The 16,481-nt window shown below is 40.8% G+C and overlaps 1 protein-coding gene across 2 annotated transcripts in view; it reads right to left on the bottom strand.

Moving 5' to 3' along the window:
* Window positions 1-16,481, bottom strand: part of SHC4 (SHC adaptor protein 4) — a 65,182-nt gene that overhangs the window by 25,730 nt on the left and 22,971 nt on the right. For both annotated transcript variants that reach the window (XM_069956603.1, XM_069956604.1), the window contains exons 3-6: window positions 13,503-13,566; window positions 9,782-9,901; window positions 8,011-8,064; window positions 5,736-5,787 (exon numbers count right to left, since the gene is read on the bottom strand). In XM_069956603.1, the coding sequence (XP_069812704.1) occupies window positions 5,736-5,787; window positions 8,011-8,064; window positions 9,782-9,901; window positions 13,503-13,566 (290 nt within the window). The remainder of the gene's footprint in view (window positions 1-5,735; window positions 5,788-8,010; window positions 8,065-9,781; window positions 9,902-13,502; window positions 13,567-16,481) is intronic.

Below are 16,481 nucleotides of genomic sequence, written 5' to 3' on the forward strand. Positions count from 1 at the left end.
AACATAAAATGTAAAAAAAAGGGAAACAGTCTGTAGCCTTTCCAAATGCATTGAATTATAAAAATATACTTTTGTAAGCAAGTCAACCAACAGTGCCATTCACAGAGACTCCCATAATATTGTCAGCTATAGAGCACCCCATAATATCAGCCATAGAGCACCCCATAATAGTGCCAGTCATAGAGCACCCCCATAATAGTGTCAGCTATAGAGCACCCCATAATATCAGCCATAGAGCACCCCATAATAGTGCCAGTCATAGAGCACCCCCATAATAGTGCCAGTCATAGAGCACCCCCATAATAATGTCAGCTATAGAGCAGCCCCATAATAGTGCCAGCCATAGAGCACCCCCATAATAGTAACAGTCACAGAGACTCCCATAATATTGTCGGCCATACAGCGCTCCCATAATAGGGTCAGCCATAGAGCACCCCCATAATGGTGCCAGTCACAGAGACTCCCATAATAGTGCTAGACATAGATGCCGCATAAGCACATAGTAGTGACAGCCACAACAGCCCTTATACAGTGCCAGTCACAGTGATTAAAAACTTCCTAAGGCTATGTTCAACACCAGGGAAACACCAGGGTGGCCCCTTTTTGTCAATGTCTAACTCAAGGTGCGAGTATTGCGATCATGACAAGGGCTTGCCAAGGCAGGCTTCCATCCACAGACAGCCGTTTCGGGGTTTTTGCCCCTCGTCAGTGTGGAGTAGGATTCTGGCTAGTTGGGGCAATAGCAAATCGACCAATAAAACACAGTTATCACTGAACTCAAGGAGAACAGTGAAAAAAATTCCTTAAGGGGCTATTTATCAGGGTGGTGTGGTGCTCTCCCTATCATGGAGGCACCCCGTGGCAACAGGCTAGTGATATCTGGCTATCCCGTGTTTTGAGACTCGCAACTGAGGCTCCACGGACTCCTGTTTTGCATATTTAAATTTTTGGGGGCATCAGTGGAGACTCTTGACTGAGTACTTCATTGGAATTTTTTTCACTGTTCTCCTTGAGTTCAGTGATAACTGTGTTTTATTGGTCGATTTGCTATTGCCCCAACTGTCTGTGGATGGAAGCCTGCCTTGGCAAGCCCTTGTCATGATCGCAATACTCGCACCTTGAGTTAGACATTGACAAAAAGGGGCCACCCTGGTGTTTCCCTATTTATGTTCCAATACTCGCAACCGAGTGGGACTTAAGGGGCTATTTATCAGGGTGGTGTGGTGCTCTCCCTATCATGGAGGCACCCCGTGGCAACAGGCTAGAGATATCTGGCTATCCCGTGTTTTGAGACTCGAGGCTCCACGGACTCCTGTTTTGCATATTTTAATTTTTGGGGGCATCAGTGGAGACTCTTGATTGAGTACTTCATTGGAATTTTTTTCACTGTTCTCCTTGAGTTCAGTGATAACTGTGTTTTGTTGGTCGATTTGCTATTGCCCCAACTAGCCAGAATCCTAAGGCTATGTTCCCACTATGGGATCTTAGTGCAAAATTACAGCCGTCTATTTATAATGACAGCTGCATATAGTGTTCATGATCATTATCAGTAGCCGTCATCATGAAAAGACGTCTGCCTTTTGTCGTTGAATGACAGCCTACTCCCATAGTGGCAATACTGCCTAAAGAAATAGCAATAAGTGTCTAATATAGATAAAGCATCTTTCTCGAACCAAGTACTTTAGGGCCCTATTACACCAAAAGATGTTTGACAGATAATCTGACAGATTTTTTTCAGTCAAAGGCAGGAACGGACTATAAACAGAGAACAGGTCGTAAAGATAAGACTGAGATTTCTCCTCTTTTCAAAACCATTACTGGCTTTGGCTGGAAAAAACTGTAAAATAATCTGTCAGACATCTTTTGGTGTAATAGGGCCTTAACTCTCTCGCACAATTTTCACAAAAATTTGTGCATAATCTGCTTTGTAAATTGCTTTATATCTGAATATATACTTATTTATTTATTTATAATTTTTAGGAAAATGTTCCATTGTAAATGTGGATCTGCTGTTATGTCTTTCACCATTAGATGTCAGTGTTTCTCAAGTTTCCCAGCCGGCATCGTTTAAGGCTGTGTACAGCTGTCTACTACAAAGCCATACAACCTGTCAGATTCTGCCATGTACAGAGATATTCTCCTATTACTATGCATACAAACAGAGCTAAAATATGACAATGGGAATAGTACAGCTAGAAAAATCAGCAGTTTGCAAGCATCCTTTTTTAAGACTGGGTTCACATCATATGTGGACTGCACATTGCTGTATTCTGATGGATACTACAGCATACACCTAGTCATTCAGGGGGGCATTTATCAAGATTGGCATACTCCTACCTCAGTCTTAAATAAAGCCTCGTCCCCTTTTTATGACCGGATTTACCATGAGGCATACACCTCATAGTAAAGCCAGCTAGCCCTGCATCTGGCGCAGACTTTGCGCAACAAATCTACAGGGGAGCTACAGGAGGGGATCTTTAGATTTTCCGGGTAGTCCACAGGAGATAGCGGTGGTCTGCTGCCGCTGATCTTATTACACGGAATGACGGCCAGATGGACAGACTGTCGCTATCGTTGTTGGGATTTTAGGGCATGCTTTAAATCATTGTGCATGTTGGCTGACTGTTGATTTAAAATATTACTTGAAACAGAACGTCTGGCAGCGGGGAAAATGTTTGAATCTCTGCAGCTCTGTCATTACAGTGCCACGGCGATTCAAAAAGTTTCCCTGCTGCCGCCATGATGTTGCTATTTAATGCCAGGCGGGGAAACAATCCAGGACAGGCATTCACCGCCCATAGGTCTGGACATGTGAATGTGGCCTTAGTTCTGTCAGTCTTGACTATGATTGTTGCATAAAAAAAAGAATGCTTAAAAAATAAAAAGACAAGGGGGGAAATTGATCAAGGGCAATGGGGGACATTTACTAAGGAGTCTAATAAGTGCAACAATTCTAATGGGGATTGGTGTGTATTTTGTTCCAAAATCTTGTCACTTGATTCATTAAAATGTAGCACTGCCATAGTAAATGTATCTTATTAAAAAGGTGCAAAAAAAAGGCGCAAATATGAAAAAATTGCGCATTTATATTTACCTGGTCCTGACCAGACGTAGGCCTGCGCCTGTTTATGCGACTTTTTAAAAAGTTGTAAATTATAAATTGGGCGCTAATCCCAGATTTCGCGAACTTTTGGGTGAATACTTAAAACAGGCAGATTAAAAAAAAGTCGCATCTAAAAAGTATTCACCTGTCGAATACTGGTTCATAAATAGAACTTAGACCGAAAATGGGTGAAAAATGTGAAAAATGTAATTATTCACCGAAAATTAGGCGCAAAACCCTTGATAAATGTCCCCCTTTGTGTCTATTTTTAGGTTAAAAAAAAAATTAGATTTTTCGCACATTTTTGGTCAAAGTTCTACTTATGAACCAGTATTCGCCGGACGAATATTTTTAGATGCAACATTTTTTTAGATCTGCCTGTTTTGAGTATTCACCCACAAATTAGCATAATACAGAATTTGTACCTAATTTATCATTTACAAAATTACAAAATGAGCCACCTAAGGGCCTAAGAGCATGCCCTTTACTTTTTAACCACCAGAAAAGTGTAAAATGTAATTTTTAATAATCGCTTATAAAATGGACACACATGCTAAAAAACCAGAGTAGAGGAGGTGCCATCGTGCCCTTAGTAATGAGATCTACTGTGCAGCCAAAAACGTCCAGACTACATCTTAAACGGACCCACCGCAGTTAGATCAGATTGTGCTGATTTTCTGTCGTCATACATATACATTGGAGGTATTTGTCCCGAAAATATGTGCCTGACAGATACTGCTAATACAGTGTGAAACCAGCCTTACATAGACATTTTTACACCTAGCTGTCAGGGCAGGCAACATAAAGTTCCTCATGGAGATATTGTGCAGGAACCACGCCTGTTAATAGCTGAACAATGAAATAACTCTGTTATTCTCTTGCTGTATCACTGTCTCTGCAAATCTGATTTCCTGTCGGATACTGGAGACTCTGTTCAGCTTCATTGTGACTTCTCCGTGACTAATGCAGGCCATATAACCACAGAGAAATCATAATGTCCTGTAGTCAGAGTTCATTTCCCTTTCTCTCTCTAAGGCTCTAGCACACGCTGCTGTGTATATTATGTAATGGAATGTTACACTGCAACAATACACCTTGTTAGGTCCATGAACAATGCATGCACCCATGCGTATGAAAATTGGATTCAATATATTCTGAATCTTTAGTCCTCACCTCATCTTTATTTGTATGTTAATTATATTTACAAAGGTATCACAACATCCCAGACATCAGATTACTAAGGGAGCCTTTACACATAGAGATTTAGCCGACAGATTTTTTAAGCCAAAGCCAGGAACAGACTATAAACAGGGAACAGGTCATAAAGGAAAGACTGAGCTTTCTCCTCTTTTCATATCCATTCCTGGCTTTGGCTTCAAAAATCTGAAAGATAAATCTCTCTGTGTAAAGGCACCCTAAAGGCCCTATTACACAAAGAGATTATTATCTGACACAGCCGTTACGGCCGATGATTGCCTCGTGTAATAGAAGGCAGTGATCAGCTGACATGCACAATGTCAGCTGATCGTTGTCTTTCAACATGTTGAAAGATCAACGATGAGGATAGCAGCAAGATGCTGCCATCGCTCCGCATAATAGGAGCAGCGGCAGCAGACTGCCACTATCTTCTATGGGCTGCTCGGACGATCTAGCGATCGCCTGGGCAGCTCTCTGCCCCCCTCATGCTGTTACCGCTTGCTGCCGGTGCGTGTAATAGCACTGACAGCCAAGGGGGGCAAGGAGAAAGGGACAGGTCCTGACAGGTTGGCACTCGTTTGCTCCTCTGAATCGCCAGGTGTAATAGGGGCTTCAGTCATGTATCCTGTGTGATAGTATTCAGGGACGTGTGCAATGAATGTCTGTGGGGGGTGGGGGGATACAAAACTGAAAAGCCTCCTTGCATTCCTTTCAACTATATTTGCATAGTCAGGATGCAGATATACTTAAGTACCATGGTGAAGCATGAAGCCATTCATTCATCGCCCTGCCATAAACACTTATAGGCTGCAGGCACTTTTTGACATAACCTCCAGAAAAACACATTAAAAGTCAAAACCAAGGGATTTTTTTCATTGTTTTACTATATTAAAATGCTTTTAATCCAAGATCTGTCCTGCGGTCCGTTTGGCAGGTGATGCAGTTATTGTCCTAAAAAAAACTTTTAAACTTGAAGCCCTGTGCCAAATGGGAGTATCTGTGCCCTAACTTTGCACAACCTCTCTGTCCCTTCTCCCCACCCTCTTCATCAGTAGGAATGCTCCAGGCAGATTGCCTCCTATTCCCCACCTGTGTCAGCACAGCACATGGGCTGGATCTTTAAGAACTGTGCAATGTTCAGCATGGAGAAAATGTTTCAGTGGCATTCCTAATGATGAGGAGGTTGGGAAGGAGGGACGGAGGGGCGGTGCAAAGTTAGGGCACAGATACTCCCGTTTGGTACGGGCTTCAAGTTTTAAAGTATTTTTTTAGGACAATAACTGCATCCCCTGCCGAACGGACGCCAGGACAGATCTTGGAGTAAAAGCAGCTATCTTTAGGTACAAGTGGTTTGGGGGGGTCAGATTGTGGGTACAGAGTCGCTTTGACTTTTGGTGACTCAATGCGCAGATCTAAAAGACTGTGACTGCCATACCTCTTTGGTTGACTGGATCCTTAGCTACATAGGCAACATAGTCAGTCGTGTCCTGAAAAAAAAAAATGGGTTAAAACAAAAAGTGTGTTTTTCATGCCAAGAATCCATAGCTTATATAAGTAGAAATGTTAGAGTGAAGTCGCACACTGCAGATTTGTAGAAGAACAACATTTATGTGAACAAATCCACACATTTGCCACCAATACTTCTTCAGATAAATTGAATAGATTTTTAGTTGCCGAGAACGCTTGTCAAATCCCCCTTATAGGGCCACAAAAAAACTAAAGTACGGAGAATATAACAAAGAATTTCTAATTATAAATCTACGTTGAAATACAGATGTTATTTGTAATTCTTTGGCTGGGTTCACATTAGTGCAATATATTATGGCAGCAGTGGCCTAACTGGGTGCCTGATAATGGAAAGTAACAGCCATCATTACGGGTCATCGGACCTGTGCCCAGGCAAGGACTTGAGGCTGTAACACGAAAACATATCTGTACTAGCAGAAAGAAATGTGGATAAAAAATGCCTTCTCATAAGAGCTGTATCAGAAGGAATATTTTTAAGTACGGTAAACTAAATATACAAAGGATCATAATATTATAAAATATAAATGAATGGAATTGTAATAAACAAGAGGTTGCAATTTGTTGGCGTGTGATAATATGCAAATTGTATAAACAGCCTTAGAAATGTAAATTTGTCACCAGAGGAACTACAGTGAACCCTCAACTTACAATGGCCTTAAGATACAATATTTTCAACATACAATGTTCCTTTCTGGACCCTCGTAACTTGAGACCAGACTCAACATACAATTCTACAGACAGTCCAGATCTGGGGAACATGTGAAAAAAACTACATGATCGACCAATGAAAGTGGCCATTTTACTCGTAAAATCCCAGTATTAGTGAAGTACATGCACTGGTGTGCTGTCTAGTATCTCCTCTCTACAGTACAGTATGATACTACATGTCCTGTACTGCTGTGTGTGTCTAGTATCTCCTCTCTACAGTACAGTGTGATACTACATGTCCTGTACTGCTGTGTGTGTCTAGTATCTCCTCTCTACAGTACAGTGTGATACTACATGTCCTGTACTGCTGTGTGTCTAGTTTCTCCTCTCTACAGTACAGTGTGATACTACGTGTCCTGTACTGCTGTGTGTCTAGTATCTCCTCTCTACAGTACAGTGTGATACTACATGTCCTGTACTGCTGTGTGTGTCTAGTATCTCCTCTCTACAGTACAGTGTGATACTACATGTCCTGTACTGCTGTGTGTGTCTAGTATCTCCTCTCTACAGTACAGTGTGATACTACATGTCCTGTACTGCTGTGTGTCTAGTTTCTCCTCTCTACAGTACAGTGTGATACTACATGTCCTGTACTGCTGTGTGTCTAGTATCTCCTCTCTACAGTACAGTGTGATACTACATGTCCTGTACTGCTGTGTGTGTATATAGTATCTCCTCTCTACAGTACAGTGTGATACTACATGTCCTGTACTGCTGTGTGTGTCTAGTATCTCCTCCCTACAGTACAGTGTGATACTACATGTCCTGTACTGCTGTGTGTGTCTAGTATCTCCTCCCTACAGTACAGTGTGATACTACATGTCCTGTACTGCTGTGTGTGTCTAGTATCTCCTCCCTACAGTACAGTGTGATACTACATGTCCTGTACTGCTGTGTGTGTCTAGTATCTCCTCCCTACAGTACAGTGTGATACTACATGTCCTGTACTGCTGTGTGTGTCTAGTATCTCCTCCCTACAGTACAGTGTGATACTACATGTCCTGTACTGCTGTGTGTGTCTAGTATCTCCTCCCTACAGTACAGTGTGATACTACATGTCCTGTACTGCTCTGTACCCGTGCCAGGATGAGTTGCTCCTTTGGGCACCAGATGAGGGCTGCTTCATTTTATTTTTCTGGGACCCTGTGTTATCTGTACAGGACCCTGAAAAAGCTCCAGTCCTCTACATAGAAAGTAATTTAGAGTTTCTTGTAGCTCTATCTCACTGTTGTATGTTAGGACTTGCTGTATCCATATTAGTTTGCTGCTTATTTTCCTTCAAATTTTCCTTTTTTTTTCTCATTTTGGGGGTTTTAGAACCAATTACCAGTTTCCCATAGAGTTTTGGTCTCAACATACAATGGTTTCAACCTACAATGGTCGTCCTGGAACCAATTGTATTATCATACAGTGAATTTACTATGTAATAATTGCAATGTTGATTTTATAAATTGTGGAAAAAATATTATACTTACTGGATCACCACCCGAAGCAAATGATATTGACTGCATGTGATGATTTGCAACTACCTAGAAGACAAATTGAAAAATTGAAAAACTACAGCCCTAAACATTATTTTACTATGGTACATGTAATACAACATCCATAAGGAGTCTGCATGTTCTCCCCGTGTTTGTTTGGGTTTCCTCCCACAGATTAAAACATACAAATAGTTAATTCTGGAAATTAGAGCCCTATTAAACAGATCCAAGTACTAGAGATAATGATCAGCCGTTAAACGTGTCATCGACTCATCGTGTCTTTAGGTCCGGACCAAAAATCATTGACCACCGACCATACATCGCTACCTGTAATAGCGATATGTGGCCAATGGCTAACCATTGAACAAACTGTTATATGTCACCTCTCCATGCTCCCGGTCTTCTCCTGTTCTCTGCTTCCTCCCCAGCGCTGTGGCTATAGCTTCAGACTGGCCTGTCTGAGCTGGCAGGCTGCTCAGCCAATCACCGTCTGCAGTGGCCCCACACAGTGATTGGCTGAGCAGCCTGTTATCTCAGACAGACTGGGATCATGGAGAGGGGATGTATAACAGTTTAGGGCAAGCTCTGCACGGACATTGCTAACGATGTCCATGCAGCCCTTGGTAAAGATAATCAAGCCGTGTAATAGCGCCAGCAGATTGGGGCTCATTTACATTATTGATCAGGCCATCATCGGCCCGTCTAATAAGACCCTTAGATTGTGAGATTAATTGGGACATGGAACAATCAGTATAAATAAAAGTAAAGAAAAGAAAGAAAGTTTTAACATTTATTTTGGAACTTTTCTGCCAGGGGGGCAGATAGGTGGTAAAAGGACATCCTCTGCATACCACGCAGTGTCAGCTTTGCACAAAAATAAGAGTCTCTGAGGGCAAGTTATGTTATTGAAGGTTATGGCCACACATGACCCCACGCCATTATTAGTCACAAAACCATAGACAAAAGCCTACTCTTTATGACTTCTTTTTCTGGCCCTGGTAGCAATGAGACTTGCAGGACCTATATTTCTTATCAGCTTTGATATATACCCAGACATTTTCATATACAGGAATATTTGAAAGGGCTGAGCTTTCCTGTGTTCTCTATAGGGAGCAGTAAGCCACAGCAAGTGCACTCTCACCGCAGCTTATTTCTTTCTGAACAAAGGGGTCAGCTGTGGTCGGTGGTGGTTCTAGATGGCCCCATACACGCTAGACTAAATTGTCACTCTATGGGTATGTTCACAGGTTCTGTTTGCAGCAGATTTCACACTGCGAGTTTTGCAGTGAAATCCACTACAATAGTCAGTGGAATTACAGTCTATGGTCCTTCATTCTTGTAGCTGAATTTTATTCCGCTGTGAGAATGCAGTGAAATCCAGATTTAACTAACTGCTGACTGCAAATGCTTACCTTCCCGCTCTCCCTCGGTGTGAACCTGCTTCAGTCTCCTGGTCCCGATTCACTGACAGCTACAATCACTGGCTGTGGTGGGACAGCGCATTGATTGGCTGAGCGGGCCATCAGTGAACCGGGACCAGGAGACTGAAGCAGGAGAGCACAGAGGGAGCGAGGGAAGGTAAGCATTTGCCGTTTAATATTTTTACCAGCCGAGCAGCTAATTATTTAAATCTGGCTTTAATAGATTGTAATTGTACCGATTATCACAGCGGATTTCACTGCAAAACTTGCAGCAAATGCGGTACATGTGACGACACCCTAATACTATAACTGCACTGTATATTCACACAGTTCTCCGCTCTTACCTGCTGGGTGTCAGTATCTGTTAGCCTAAGGCTGTTGGTGGAGATGGTCAACTTAACATTTATCCCAGAAAACTGGAGATTACTTTTCCCCAGTATGGAAGAAAGATATTTCACTGGAGGCTGTAAAGAAAAAGGAACTTTTATATGTATTTTATATTTTGACGCCATCTTTTGATAATTACTGACACAAATAATGATCAACAAATGTGCTGTTTTTAGTAACTTACATCCCTGTACGGTTTTTTTCTAACCTGTGCACAGGGCCGTCTTAACAGCATTATGGGCCCCTGGGCAGAGGTGCAAATTGCTTTTTATGCACCCCTTACATAAGAGTTTTCCTACATAGACCAAAATGTATAAACAGGGCTATCTTTACAGCAAAAAATTCCTACAAGACTGATAGCTTACACCAAGATATGATAAACAATATACACTTTATTGATAATTCATGTGAAGTTCATAAAAATACATATTTAAAATTCCAAAATCATGATATAGACAGATTTGTACAGATGAAATAGGTGGGCCACAGAGATCACCAGGACATAATTGAGCAGTGAGGGGAAGCGTAGTAAAATTAGTCAGGCGCCCAAACAAAGGGAGAAATTGATAAAGTGCACAGTGCTATAGGATCTAGTGTCCAATCAACATGTATAGCAGCAATAATAGTATATATTAAGGTGCACAGTGCTGCAAAGATACTGTATATGAAATCTCTGATATATGGGCGACTGCGGTGATTACATATATACACAGTAATAGCGACAATGCCTAACCAGCTTCCAAACTAGTAACATGCTACAGTGCGGGATATACCTCAAGTCCGATGACTGCGTGGTCCTCCTCCTCCCCAACGCACGTTTCACGTTAGCTTGATCACGGGGCGTGGCTAAACACTCTACCCTCCCAGTTTATATACCTATCGGCTCATCCTTCCATCTACGGGCGCTTCCGTCATGCGTCCCGCATCATCACGCCACTGACGTGGCGCCGCTCCGTCCGTCCGCCCACCCCCAATGACGTAGTCTCCGAGGGCGGGACAGGCCGACATCAAGGCGACGCGTTGCCATGGTGCGACGCACGCTGGGCGCACTGAGTTCAGCGTCCGATGTAGGGACGGCTCCATAAGCCCTATCTAAGCACGTTACTCGTAGTAAACAGGGAAGCTGGTCATCACTATCAAGCCATATACGGCACCAAGTATAAATGTGTCATAGGTAATATGGGGTTAAGAAATGGGCATACACAATAAAGACAACAAGGACATATTACAATCAACCAAGTGGTGCATCATCACCAATTAAAGTATAAATATGTGTATAAATTTTATCATGGTGAAAAAGGCTATATAGCTATATAAAAAATAAATATATAATAAGATATTAAATATATTTTTTATATTTAATATCTTATTATATATTTATTTTTTATATAGCTATATAGCCCTTTTCACCATGTTTCACCAAGTCATCGGACTTGAGGTATATCCCGCACTGTAGCATGTTACTAGTTTGGAAGCTGGTTAGGCATTGTCGCTATTACTGTGTATATATGTAATCACCGCAGTCGCCCATATATCAGAGATTTCATATACAGTATCTTTGCAGCACTGTGCACCTTAATATATACTATTATTGCTGCTATACATGTTGATTGGACACTAGATCCTATAGCACTGTGCACTTTATCAATTTCTCCCTTTGTTTGGGCGGCTGACTAATTTTACTACGCTTCCCCTCACTGCTCAATTATGTCCTGGTGATCTCTGTGGCCCACCTATTTCATCTGTACAAATCTGTCTATATCATGATTTTGGAATTTTAAATATGTATTTTTATGAACTTCACATGAATTATCAATAAAGTGTATATTGTTTATCATATCTTGGTGTGAGCTATCAGTCTTGTAGGAATTTTTTCCCTTACATAAGAGGCATATTATATGACGTAGATCACGCCATAGATTATTGAGATGGCATTTTCTATCATTTGGCAATCGCCCTTTATGAAACCAGACAAATTTCTTGGATGGTGAATGATGTGCCAATTTGCTAATAAAAAGACTGGGCACTTCCCTATCAAGATTCCTCCCTTGCTCTGGTCATGTAGAGGATAACTTTGCTGAAACCATTGTGAACAAAGAAGCCTTTGAGAAGTGCCTGAGATCACATGTATGAGATATTATGATTCATTTCTTGCTTGTATTATGGGACTGATACCTTTGCTGGTCAACCAGTAATGTTATACTGTATTTCCAAACTTTCCGAAGACAAAGGCCTTTTTATTAGACAAATATAGAAAAAGTAAACTTTGTAAACTAGTCTCTTCTATTTGAAAATATAATCTTTTAGTTGACCAGTAAATGTATCACTCCCATAATACTTTTTTTCTATCATCGAAATACATAGAAACAGCATGCATTCAAATGTGATTTAATAAAGTTTTTATTCCTGTATCATACAAAAAAAATGCAAAGACTTTGTCAAGCTTATGAACGGCAGGTAAATCAAAGACATATATATCAGTATATGATGAATATTTGCCTCCTTACCCTAATCATCAGATCGTATATATATATATATCAAATATTTCTACAAGTCATAAATAAACCAATACCCATTAAAGGGTTTTTTAGGGCAAAAGTGATTGATGCCCTATCCCCTGCGGATCAGCGGGCCTGCCAGATCTATGCTGTGAACTAGAAGCAGTTGGCTTATTTCACTGCATAGTGGTCCAGCATGGGTGCTGGTTGTTGAAACACCACCAATCAGCAATTGATGGCCTATTCTGATGCTGCGTTTACACGAGACGATAATTGGCCCGATCGTACGATTAACGATGTCGGAGTAACGGGGTTTTTTTTATAACGAGCGTTTAGATGGAACGATACATCGTACGGAAAATTCGTTTTGCGATCGTTTTACGATTACTTAAGCCTTTCTCACACATTGGTTAAATCGGCGAACAACTGTTTACACGGAACGATCTGCAAATTTTTTGCGAACGACGATTTGAGAACATGCTGTAAGATCAAAATGAACGATTTCTCATTCGTCGTTTGATTGTTCGCTGCGTTTACACGTACGATTATCGTTCGAATTCGATCGTTATCGCGCAAATTTGCACGATAATCGTTACGTGTAAACGCACCATCAGGATAAACTATTAATTTTTGTTGCCTCTTTAAGAACAGTGCCTTCTAATCCACACACACTGTAACTCACATTCATATGTGTTTAAAACTTACCAACTCTCTAGAGTTATGAACAGGTAAAGCTCTGCTGCTCATGCTTTGAATTAGCCGACCATATTTACTTGCCTTATATCTCTATCCACAAAAACCCTACAGAGGCTATATGTAAGGAAACCTGAACATCTTTAAAAAAGCTATGAGATGCAAAACTTCACACCATCATTCTCAAACAGGACTGGATGGATATTGCCTATTAGAATGTTATTCTAAGATTAAGAAAAATTCTGTTTTTTGATATGGTTATAATAAATTTACACTGTGTCACATCTTATCCCTCATAGTTTGCCCCACTTAGTCACCTTGCATATACATGTATATACTAAAAAATTACCCATGAATCATGTATTTGACTATTTTCCATAAATATGTGACCATTTGTTCCATTACGCTCTGTTTATCACACATTTTATTACAACAAAACAATAGTTAACAGTAAGTTGCCATGTGATCAAATCAAACTGATAATTACCCTTCGTTTCTTGGCAGCTCCTTTTGCACAAGGGACGGCCTCACAAAGTCGGCTTATTGCTTCCCTGTAGACAGTTATAGACAATGTACATTAAATGTCTTAAATGTGTTAAAATACAGTTTTTATGAAATCAGAGACAAAAGAAGGTAAATTATTGTTTCATAGGCTTTATATGGGTGAGTGATATGAATCTGGGAACAGGATCAAACATCTCCTCTCTTCCCTCACTTACCTTATTCTTCCATGAGGAGCTGATTTTATCGTTAACAAGTTCTTAATACACCAATGAAACTGACTATGGACCCCCGGTAACTGGCTGCCACATGTATGACTGGTCACTGCTATACATCATTTCTGATAATGTGAAGACACAAATCACCAGATTTCAGATCATACCCCAGTTGGCCGCTGCCATTTGTTTTAGAGACTGGTGGGGGTTACATCACCAGACCTCAACAATCGTAATTTCTGCCATGTCGCTATGACATGTCAAAAGTTTTTCTTCTAAAAAAGAAACTGAGAAATGAGTAGCTATAGCAGATTATATGTGGGTAGTTGGCTCTGTAGAAGAATTACTGGGCCAAAAAATGCCTTACAGTACTAGGCTTTTCTTCACTCACTGACCCCATTAGGGTTCACAATCTTAATTCCAAATTAAAAGGATTTTCTGGAACTCTGAAGGGCCTATTACACGGAGCAATTATGTGCCGAATTAGGCAGCTATGTCCCTGTGTAATAAAGACAGCGATCACTTGTAGGCTGATCATTGTCTTTCAACATGTCATAAAATCATCGGTCATGTACTGTAATAGCTGATGCATGGCCAATGGCTGATAACAGCAAGGGCTGCAAAGACTAACAATGTCCGTGTAGCCCCGCCAACACAATTATCGAGCTGTGCAATGGGCTCGGCAAGCGAGCGCTGATCTAGCAGATCCCGGCTTCTAATACGGCCTTTACATTGGAGGCCTATCCTCAATATAGGCCATACATATCTGACTGGCAGGGTGCCAACAACATCCCCCACCGATCAGCTGTTTGGCACAGCAGCTCCAGCTACAATAAACAAGTCCATAAGCAAATAGCAATGTACTGTATAGTGATCATGCAAGGTTACTACAGCTCAATTCTTATTAAAGTGAGAAAGAGCCGCATGGCCGCTACACAGTGAACCCTCAGTTCATTGGGTATTTTTTGAAGAAGTGTCTCTGAAAAACAGCTGATCAGTGGGGTCCTGGGTGTTGGTACCCCTCCGATCAGACATTGATGGCCTATGCTGAATATAGGTCCTCATTCTAAAAGTCCCAGAAAACCCCTTTAACGTTAGTATGTTTTTGGAGTGTAGTAGAAAAACACATTACCCAGTGGAAACCCACACAGTCAGAACAGGCAAACTCCATATGTTGTCCTTGGTTGGCCGCAATGTAACCACTGAGCTTTAGAGACTGATTTCTACACTTTCAATGATAATGTTGTAAATATCCAGAAGACACATTCTCACGATACTCAAAGACATGTCCAGCTTACTGTCCTAGTCATGGCAAGTTAACCAACACTTAGATCTTTTTTTCCCTAATACTTTGTTCCTAGGCCTTGAGGGTGCAGAAGAAACTAATAATGATTTGGCCTCCACAGTTTCCAGTTGAAGTGGAGGAATGGTGTGTTTCAATCCAGGGATGACTAACCGGATAATTTATCTGAAATAGCTGGATGTTACTTGAAAATCTTATTTTGTATTTTCCTTTATCATGCTTTTACATACATATCCATTTTGTATCTCTTTTTTTTGCCCACTCAGTAATCACAATTACACTAGTCTTCTTTGTTCATTGTAACTTCTTGAGAACAGAGGGATGATATAAGAGGTAGAAAATTCTATTGGAAAAAAAATTGCTTTTAAGCAGAAAAAAAGCACAGCTCGTCACTGAACAGAAAGCTTTATTGTTTGAACAAAACGGAAACATCTTATGTGAACAAAGATAGTTATTCAGCAAAAATCTGTCCAACGTAAGAGGCAGTATTACTAAAAAGACATTATTGTCTAGTTCTGGAAAAGAGTACGGGGTAAATCGCATCTCTGATCAAATTGCTTCAGTGCCTCAATTATTCTAAGCTTGGTTCGTGCAAGTGCAAAAGTGGTGTAAAATTTGGGAACAATCACTATAAATTAAGCAATTTTTGGGTCAGAAGAATATTTTGCAACTTGAGGGGGAAGGCAGGAATATGACTTCTCTTTATCTGAAAGGGCACTTTCAAGTCAGAAAATGATGTTTTACAATATTTATAAGCATAAAAGTCTAAACCATATCTAAAATTCACCATATATAAAAATGCATTGACATAAGTTAAATTAAATATGTGTTGTCTGTATGGATATGATATATAGGTATGGAATCATCAGTAGCAGCCAGATTATTAAGTGACAAATATGATACACATGGCACAATATGATTAATACACATTGCTAAAAAATATATAGGGGAAAAATGATCAAACTTGCACCCCTGGCGTATGCCACAGAAAAGGCACAGATACCACCTTTTCTGTGGCGGTCGCCTGATGGGTGGGCAGGGGGGTGCGAAAAGGTAGGGAGGAGGCATGGCCTCTTACCGCACCTAACCTATCATGGTATACGCCTACGCCTAGAAACAGAAGTAAACTGTGCAGAAATGTACACCTGCTCCAAAGGAGGTGTCGATTTTTGCGCAACCCCTGGGTGTGGAATGAGTGCAATGGTATGAGTACACCAGTCTTGATGTCCCCACAATAAATTTCCTACACACAAACACTTTTGTTTTGTACATTTTGCTTCCCTAATCTCCAATCACGATCTGTAGGCAGGACCTTCATAACAGGACATGAATGTATGCCTTGGACATAAACAGTTGTCAGTACAGTATACACAGTTGCATGTTTGTCATTTGACTCCTATTAGAGGGGTTGTCCAGGGGGGAAATTTCAAAAATGTACTGAAGCAGG

The sequence above is a fragment of the Dendropsophus ebraccatus genome, chromosome 1 (genome assembly GCF_027789765.1).
Source record: "Dendropsophus ebraccatus isolate aDenEbr1 chromosome 1, aDenEbr1.pat, whole genome shotgun sequence".
NCBI classification, from domain to species: Eukaryota; Metazoa; Chordata; class Amphibia; order Anura; family Hylidae; genus Dendropsophus; species Dendropsophus ebraccatus.